Source organism: Lactuca serriola, chromosome 2 (genome assembly GCF_051521515.1).
Source record: "Lactuca serriola cultivar US96UC23 chromosome 2, Lser_US96UC23_V15, whole genome shotgun sequence".
NCBI classification, from domain to species: Eukaryota; Viridiplantae; Streptophyta; class Magnoliopsida; order Asterales; family Asteraceae; genus Lactuca; species Lactuca serriola.
This window is the reverse complement of record NC_136409.1, coordinates 67,395,328-67,405,000: the sequence shown is the minus strand read 5'-3', so window position 1 is coordinate 67,405,000 and position 9,673 is coordinate 67,395,328. Positions and strand designations below refer to the sequence as shown.

Below are 9,673 nucleotides of genomic sequence, written 5' to 3'. Positions count from 1 at the left end.
TTACTTTTTTGGTGGGGACAAAAAACAATAACTTTAACCAGGGGCATTATGGTAATTTACACCTTCAAAGGTATAATTTTATTTTGACTAGGGCATTATGGTAATTTACACACATAAGAGATCAAGAATGCATGAGAGAGAGATCAAAAATGTGTCCCTATCCCATCTTTCTCACATCTAGCAGGGACAAAAATTGAGAATTTTGACCAAGGGCATTATGGTAATTTAGACCTTCTGGTTCAAGGGTATAATTCTGACCAGGGGCATTATGATGGTAATTTACACACATAAGAGATCAAGAATGTGTCCCAATCGCATCTTTCCTACATCTGTTAGGGACAAAAAATGAGAATTTTGAGCAGGGGCATTATGGTAATTTTTTACCTTCTTGTTCAAAGGTCTGGCTTTGAATTCACGGGCTTTCTCCAGTCCTTCTTTTTCTAATTCTTCAGATGTTTTAATGGTTGGAGGTCGTGGTCTCACTAACGTTTTTAGTGGTGGTGTCTTAGGTGTAGTAAGATATGGGTTCCATTTCTAGAAAAAAAACAATCAGCCAAAATACTAAAGAAAAAAAAAGAAACAAATTTTAAAAAGTACCCAAAATACTAAAAAGTTCACCTATGGGGTTGATTCATTTTACACAACAGTTGAAGTTTCTGCATTCTGATTGGCTCTTTCCATTGTCTGCAAACGAAATTCTTGGAATTCAGAACCTGAGGTGTGCTTCTTTTCATTGCGGGTAATGTTGGAGCTTCGAGTATCTGTTGAAATAACATTTTTTTAACAAAAAGAAAAATCCATTTTTGATTTCTTGATTTAAATTTTTAGAATGCTATTTACTTATTACCTTTTTGTTGACTGGACGAGCCTTGAATTTTGGGATTTTGGCCATCAATTCTTCTTCGAGCTCTACTCAACTTATGAGTTTAATTGCTCGAATGCGTTGTGATGTTTCAAACACATGTTCTTTTGGTCTTGTCAGTGCTATTTTTGACTTTCTTTGCATTATTTGATTGTTACTATCGGAACCCTATAAAGAAAGAAACATTATCAGATAAAATGAAATTATCGTTTAAGGTAAAAATTCAAGAAATTGCAACATACTTTCACGTAAAGTACAATGTGTTGTACAAATATTCGGTTGATTTTTCAATGTAACAAACTTATTTAGGGTTAAATACCAACATACTTTCGTTGAAAACTAAAAACTCGATATTTAAGGTTAAAAGAAGTTAGAAGAAAAAAAATAAATCTAAGGTTAAAAAAACATCATTGAAAGTATTGTTCTAGAATTTGGTAGAGTTTTAAAAGGTAACAAACTTATTTAGGGTTAAAAAAACTGTTGGAATAAATTATAAAATAGCAGCATATTCTCCTTCTCACTGAAAAAGTACAATGCTAAGAAATAACAACATACTTTAAGTACAATGCTATAATAGGGGGAAAAAGGTTACATGTGAGACTGAAGAAGCACGAGGAGGCAGATTCAGATCCCTTGTGCCTTATTGAAATTTCCTCATCATTTCAGCCACATAAACAAATGGAGTCTGTGCATGTTCACGAACATACGTCTATTCGTTTAAAGAAACAATTTATGTCTTTTACATAAAAAGATAATGTCATCAACTTTGTTATTATATACAAATGAGATTATGTTGGCATTATGTGAAATGACCACCGTACCCTTCACTGAGAAGTCATTTTTAGATTATACAATATTAAAAAATGATGGGTTAAACCGGTTACATAATAACGTGACAATTTATATTATGTTAATTTACATTTACAGTCCCTCTGTTTTAGTAAAAGTTGCTATCCAATCCAAAACTAATTTTTCACTCGAACCTTTTTATGTAAGTACTATTGTCCCTTATTTGTGATGTAAATTTATAATTATTCCCTTATTTGTTGTTTTTTTTTAATATACAAATAATATTTAAAATTTATTTCATAAAACATAAAATGATTATCGTATAATTCATCACCTTTTTCACTTTCGGATTCAGCTTCTTTGAATTCATCCTCATCCACTTGCTCTTTTCCCGCACCGGAGCCACCTTCCCCCTTCCCTAATATTTCCAGTTCATTAACAGATTTGATATATCCAAAAGTTTGACTCCATTTAGGTACTTTAAACTCTCCTTCTGCTATTTATTACGATTTAGATCCCTCTGGTTTCAATCGTAGAAAAGTAGTAATTTTATGCTTTTCCTTTTTTTCAGATTCACAGCTTTCTACTGCTGCTTCTTTAACTTTTGATTCCCTATCATCACCGGAACCACCTTCCTCAGCCTGCTGCTTCCCTTTTTCCGATTCACCGGATTCCTTCAGCGTGGCTTTTTCTGCTTCTTTACGTTCAAAATACTCACGCCAACAAGGTTCGTTAAACTCCCGCCACAATTCCTCTTGTGTTGCAGAAGCTTCCGCATGTTGCACTCATATAACAAATTAAAACCTTAATTTATATTACTATATATATATATATATATATATATATATATATATATATATATATATATATATATATTAATTATAAATTAAGAACAATGGATTAATCACCCTCATAGGTTATTGATCGAACTAATTTGATGGCTTTGATGACATTCTCACATGGACCAAATACGTTGATTAATTTATCCTGTTCAGAACCACATAGATTTCAGATATAGCATTGTTAAATGACCAAAATACCCCTCTGTTTGATCCCTTTAACACTATAACCTTGTCAAAAATGCAACGTCTATTTGACAAAAGGTATGTGCTTGTAGGAAGGAACAAACCCAGTTGTCATTAGATCACAGGATCAAAGGAAGAAGCTCTTATCTGGACAAAAGCTAACAATCAGAGATGGTGATGTAATAGAACTAATCCTTGGCACTACTTATTCAAATATAAAGCTCTTTATGATTTAAGAAAAAAGTCTTCACCAAACAAAAAGAAAAGACCTTTAACTGAAGGAGTTCAAGATGAGCCACTTGCACAAAAGAGATTGCCACAAGTTTCTGAAGATGAGGCCCTTGCTAGAAGATTACAGGTACTTTTCTTATAGTACTGTAGCTTCACTTGTTTAAGTTGTTTTTTTCTTTTTGAATTAATGGACTTAATGGGGACAACACTTAATCTGGACAAATAAACAGTGGTGTTTCTTTTATATTTGTTATGGCTCATACAATGGTATTACTAATAGGGGGATTCCTTTTTTTATGGTTTATTAAATCTATATGAATTATGTTTATGTATTCCTCTTTTACATGAATGAAGATACCTAAGATACAAAGAACCCTACTAAGGCAATCCGCAATTTCAAGCCCTCAAAAGATAAAATACCACAAACCTTTCAGACTTATGCGAGTCAAAGGAACACTTTTTATAAACAAGAATTACTTGCACTATTTCACGCATTCGATATTCAACATCAGGAGCAAGAGCTAATGCAGCATCTGGAGACAAATTATTTATGCCAATGCTCTGTGTTATGACCTCAACTGTCTCCTGTGGTACGATGCTCATTTTTCATCTCTTTAATACAGTTTCATCCAACTCGGAATTCAAGAATAGCAGAAGAATCAATTTCATGGAACGCAGATGGCCTTACAGAAAAGAGATAAAGGTACCGATTTCTGGTATCTTTTCGATAATAACACATAGGATCAATTCGATAGGGTTACGTTCTCTGGTGTAGATTGATGGAATGGATTAAGGTTTACAACAAAAGAGATGGAGGTACCTGAATTAGAAAAATAAGAAGATCATGGCGATGTCGATATATGCTCTTGGCATATGTTCGACTAACAAAAAAACACCCAAAAAAAATTCAAAACCACGATGCGTATCTATGATAGAAAACAAAAAATAAGTATCATAAGGAATGGTCAATTACATTCTTGTAGGTTGTACTGGCAGCATATACTAAAGGTGGTGGTAATAAACGGCTGCCAGAGACTCAAGAGATAAAGAAGAAACATAGGAGATATGCTTTAAGAGCCTTTAACGATGGCTGATTCTGTGAAGAGAAAACCGAGGAATGAAATTAGGTATGAAACGTAAGAGGTAATTTGAGGCGCGTGTGTATTTGAAAGATGATGTCATCAAAATGATCCAAAGGTGGAGACAATAAGAGTGAAATACAATCAAGGGTCCTTATTTCTTCAATTTTAAATTTGAGGTTTCTCTTTTAATAATATTTACACCCTGTTCTCGAGTTCAACTTAACGAGAGAAAGAAAAGGAAATGAGTGGAAATGAGAAGAAAATAAAAGAAATTGGTGTTCCCGAGTTTCATTAAAAGAGGGAAGTGGAAGGAAGTGGAGGGAAATGGGAGGATCATTTTCCCTCCTAACCAATGTTTTAAAACCCGGGTTTTTAGTTGACCCGGTGTGATGACCGGTTCACGGGTCAATCGGTTGAACTGTCGGGTCAACCCGGTTTATAGTCTTTTTCTATTTTTATATATTTTTACTTTCTTGCATAATGCATAAACATATAAAACCAATAATTTGATGTCCATAAAGTTTAAACATTGAAGAAACCGCAAACGGCTCGTTGTTTTGGCGGTCGCTACTTGTATCCAAATATCCAAAACCTATTAAAACGGGTCAATCCGGTTTAACTGGTTCAACATAAGCGGTTGAACCGTGGTTTAGGGGAAACCCGGCCGGTTCGATCCAGTCTGAACTTTTACAAAAAAACTGTTCTCAATTGACCCGCCTTCTATCCCGGGTCACGGTCCAACCGGTTGAACCGGCCGGGTCGACCCGGGTTTTAAAACATTGCTCCTAACTTTCCTTCCTATTTGGGAGAATTTGGAAAGAAAGAACTAAATGATTCATTTTCCTTCCACTTCTCTCCAACTCGGGAACACAAAAGAAAATTTTGTTTTCCTTTCCTTTCTTTTCTCTGGTGACTTTCTTTTCTCTTCTCTTGTTTTCTTTTGCTAAACTCGGGAACGAGGCGTTAGAGATGGAATTATGAACTGCATAATGGCCTACTAAAAATTGTATTGATCCATTTGGCCCATCTAAACCAAGATCAACCCGGTGGGTCCATTCCATCGCCACTTTCTCTCTGGAAGTTTTCAGAAGTATCACCTCGATCTTCAAGACAATACTAGAAATCTTTAAAGCCCACTTGATCACTTTTTCCCTCCTATAAATAATGATCTCCTTTCGACCTCCTAAAGACAAGAGAACTTGTAATTTCATAGTGTCACAATCCAAAAATCAAATATTCGTCTAACGTTTCAATTATGTCGTTCATTCCAAGTTTCTTTACAGGCAGAAGGAGCAGCATATTCGATCCCTTCTCCATCGATATCTGGGATCCTTTCTAGGGCTTTTCAAGTGTCCTCAACAACATACCCGAATAATCATGCGAAACAGCAGCAATCGCTAACGCCAGAATCGATTGGAAGGAGATGCCGGAGGCACCCGTTTTCAAGGCGAACATACCTGGACTGAAGAAAGAGGAGGTGAAGGTGGAGGTTGAAGAAAGAAGGGTGTTGCAGATAAACGGGGAGAGGAGCAAGGAACATGAGGACAAGAACGACAAGTGGCATAGGGTAGACAGGAGCTCTGCGAAGTTCTTGAGGAGATTCATGCTGCCGAAAAATGCAAAATTGGAAGAGGTGAAAGCTAGCATGGAGAACGACATGCTGACGGTGACTGTGCCCAAGGCGGAAGAGAAGAAGCAGGAAGTGAAGTCCATCGACATTCGTGGGTAAATTTCAGGAGTGGCAATGTGGTAATTTGAGTATTTGAGTTGTTGAATTGATGTATTCGAATAAGATGATCCAATTTGAGTTCCTTTTGTAAATATAATAATATATAATGTGATATTGAATTGTTTGTTTTAATAAGTTTATAAAGAGTTCAACAAGATCATCTTTTACATGGTTGGGGTGGGTAATTTACACAAACACAATTATGAAATATTTTATTGGTTAGAATTTTTTTTCAAATGATGCTAATTATATATAACCTTAATTATGGGGATCCTTAGGTACAATTCTCTTTTGGGTTTTCGAATTTCACCACCAAACTTTTTGCCTTTTACATTTTGACCACATAGGTTTTGGTGGTCTTATTTTTTCCCCTTCCCTTGCTTATATGCTTCCACCGCCATTCTTGTCCAACAACGAAACAGATGCTTCCCTAACCTTTTCATAATCACCGACTCAAATACTTTCCCAACTTTAGATAATTTCCATTAACGTCGGTTATTTGACCTCTACTTGTTCCGGCGTCGTTACACCTCAAAGATCGTCAGTTATGCGTTTGCTAAGATGGAAAAAGAAATTCAGGCGTTGTTCAGTCCACCGACTCCTTCCACCTTCCTCTTCTTGCAACAGCCGTCGATTTCAACCGGTCCAATGCTAAAAGATAACGCTTTGCTTTGAACTGCCTTTCACTGCAATAGTATATGTTTGAAAGAAACACATATGTTATGATTTTCTCCCGTGTCCAACATTGGTTAGGGTTCGACACCGCCGTGCACCATCCCTATGGTTGACGTCAGACGAAGATGCAGGCGATGAGGAAACCACAGAAGGTAGCAGCGGATCACTTCTCTACCGTCGATTTTCCCCCTTCACTGCTTGGTTTGGTCGGGGGCTTCCATGTTTCCATTATGTGTCCTCGCTTACCCATAAAGAAGCCAAAGTGGGGGGTATCTGCAACTTTTGTTGGTCCTGATGTACTCTAATGGTTATGGGATTCCAAAGGATACTCAAAAGGTTTGATTTTCAGCTTTTAAACTTCGAATTTCAACTTTACTTCGAATATGATGAATTATGATTTTTGTGTAACACCCATAAAAATCATGCCAAATTTAAACTTTTTAAAACATTCCTAACCAATAATTATTATAAATTTTTTTTTTCAAAATAGTTTAGTGTTAGAGTATCCCATAATCAAATAATGAAAACATAAGGAGGTGTACGATCACACCTTCACCTTCCCGCGATCATTAGAAGTACCTGAAGCATAATCAGCAAATGTAAGCCCAAAGCTTAGTGAGTTCCTCAAAATACCAACGCCATACAATTATAATCATATCATATAAAAAAACAGCATACATAATGAGCTATCAGCCTGACTGGACCGCCTCGTAGGGTCATCAGTCTATCTGGACTGCTCTCCGAGCCTTCGTCATGTCTGGACCGCCTCTCAGGGCCTTCAACCTATCTGGACCGCTCGCCGGGCCTTCTGCTTGACTAGTATGCCCTCCCGGGTCTGCGGTCTATCCGGTCTGCCCAGGGTATGTTGGCCTTCAGCATAAAGCAGGTCCGCCTCAACTCAACGCCTAAATCAAAATCATGTGCACATAAATATCATAGCTAGCATATATAACAATCAAACCGATCACTAATCATAACAACATCCTATAACCAGGATACAGACCTAACCGGTCACTAACATAGCATTATCCTATATACCAGGATACCGACCTACTAGGTCACTAAGCATATCACCATCCTAACTACCAGGATGTAAAACAATAAGCTTATCATACAATAAACCCAGATACAAATCCGAAAAGAGTCGACATTGGTGTCTACGACCCTGTTAGTATAGTGAGGACAACTCACCTCACAAGTAGCTCGGGATGATAATGTCAACTCCTCCAAATACAGCTCCAACTCAAACACTTACATTCCACCAATGACCACTTCCATAAATTCCCAAATTACTAAAATACCCCTAGAAGTCAAACCGGTCAACCCTTGGTCAAAGTTAAAGTCAACAATCTATGTTGACCTAACTCATCGAGTGTATCCCACTGACTCGTCGAGTCCTTCCATAACTCGAGATATCGTGAAAACCCTAGTTGACTCGCCAAGTTTCCAGGCAACTCGTTGAGTCCATGCGAGGTCCAAATATCGGGAAAAACCCTAACTAACTAACTCGTCGAGTCTTCTCACTGACTCGTCGAGTCCATGCAGAAACAATACAGGCAATCTTCATCCGACTCGTCGAGTTGGCCATGCAACTCGTCGAGTCCTTTCGGTCCATTTCTCAGCCAGACATTTTTAAGCTACCCCAAAGCTCTAAAATTCGTATCTAACCTCCTAGGGCATGGTTTTCCATGTAAAGTTGCAAACTTTACGTACATGCAAGGTCCTAAATGCGAAACCCAAGCTAAAGGAGAAGTTTTAGGTAAGGGGAAGGCCATAACTTGCCCAAGACTGGACTGGCGGAGCTTGAAGTTTTGGTTTGGGGGGGGGGGGGGGGGGGCGAAAATAGAATATGTATAAAAATTGAAGAACACTGGGGCCAAAGTGAAATTTCAAAGTTTTAGGCATAATATGTAACTTTTTTATTAGTTAAGGAGTAATTATGAAAAAATAAGGGGGGGGGGGCACACCCACCCTGGCCCTACATAAGCTCCGCCATTGCGGACAAGGATGTCATACCATCATTCGGTGATGTTCAGGACGATGAGCGCTTGAACTACGTCAAGAGGCCGGTGATCGTCTTGGAATGAGATGTAAAGGTTATGCGTAGCAAGGAGGTACCTTTGGTAAGGGTACAAGTGGCAACCTCGGAGGGGATCTGAGTAGGTTTGGGAGCCAGAGGTTGGAATGCTAAAGCATTGTCCAGATTTATCCACTGCAGCAGGCTTCGAGGATGAAGCCTAGTTCAAGTGGGGGAGAGTTGTAACATCCCGATTTCTGGGAATGAGATTTAGAGATTTGCATGAAATTAAAGAAACCTACTCGACGAGTTGGAAGGATCAGCTCGTCGTGTAGGGATTAGTCAGCCCACGTGATTTATGAGGTCTACTAGACGAGTCGGAGGACCCCAACTCGACGAGTAGGAGCTAGAAAATGAAAACTTAATTTCCAGGGTTTACACCCTATTTAAAGGGCCATTAGCCTCCATCTGCCTCCCTTACCGTCCCTCTTGAGTTCAGAAAATCCTAATCTCGCCTACTCTCCATTTTGTGTGTTAAGAAGCTTGGAAGGTGTATTTTGTGAAGAAGGCTTGAAGTCTAAGAAGCTTGGAGCAAAGAGAAGCTTGTGGATCTGACTCTACTTCATCTTGAAGGTAACAAGTCATTACCTTGACTTATCTTTAGCTAGCTCTCTTCATGCAAAGGTTTAGGGCCATTTTATAGTTGGTTGTGGGTTATTTCGGGTATTGGGCATGATCTGAAGTTGTAACTTCAGATCTGGACTCCTCTAAGCCCTTATAGTCGTAAAGTTTCAGTCTTGCAATGGCGGAGCTTATGTAGGGTCAGGGGGGCTGTGCCCCCCTCCCCCTATTTTTTTCATAATTACTCCATAACTAATAAAAAAAAGTTACATATTATGCCTAAAACTATAAAATTTGACTTCTGCTCCTGTTCTTCTAAATTTTTTATAGATATTCTATTTTTGCCCCCCCCCCACACCAAAACTTCAAGCTCCGCCACTGGTTGCCCGACATTCACTTTCGCAACTGCAAGACATAGGAAGTGCTATGAATCTGATTGAACTCCTCCGGGAGACCCAGTCGATATACTGCCTTGCCAATCTTGGCAAAACCCGAAATGGCTCGATATATCGGGAACCCAATTTCCCTTCTTCAAGAAGTGGATCATTCCCTGAAACCTGGAGTCCTTCCCTAAACACAATCATGGACGTTACGTGGCTGCTGATAATTCTCTATTGGAGAAGATATTATATATTCTTTCAA

At 38.3% G+C, this 9,673-nt stretch overlaps 1 protein-coding gene and 1 pseudogene across 2 annotated transcripts in view; one reads left to right on the top strand and one right to left on the bottom strand.

Annotated features, from left to right (window-relative positions):
- Nucleotides 1-2,433, bottom strand: part of LOC145086335 (protein TPX2-like) — a 2,689-nt gene extending 256 nt beyond the window's left edge. The window contains exons 1-5 of the mRNA XM_079024089.1: nt 1,986-2,433; nt 1,455-1,547; nt 848-1,030; nt 619-761; nt 385-534 (exon numbers count right to left, since the gene is read on the bottom strand). Coding sequence (XP_078880215.1) covers nt 492-534; nt 619-761; nt 848-892 — 231 coding nt within the window. The 5' untranslated portion in view covers nt 893-1,030; nt 1,455-1,547; nt 1,986-2,433 and the 3' untranslated portion in view covers nt 385-491. The remainder of the gene's footprint in view (nt 1-384; nt 535-618; nt 762-847; nt 1,031-1,454; nt 1,548-1,985) is intronic.
- A 613-nt stretch (nt 2,434-3,046) lies between these two features.
- On the top strand, nt 3,047-5,837 carry LOC145086334 (17.8 kDa class I heat shock protein-like; annotated as a pseudogene). The gene is made up of 2 exons (XR_013700384.1): nt 3,047-3,610; nt 3,891-5,837. The product of XR_013700384.1 is annotated as a 17.8 kDa class I heat shock protein-like (transcript).
- Nucleotides 5,838-9,673: the final 3,836 nt, after the last annotated feature.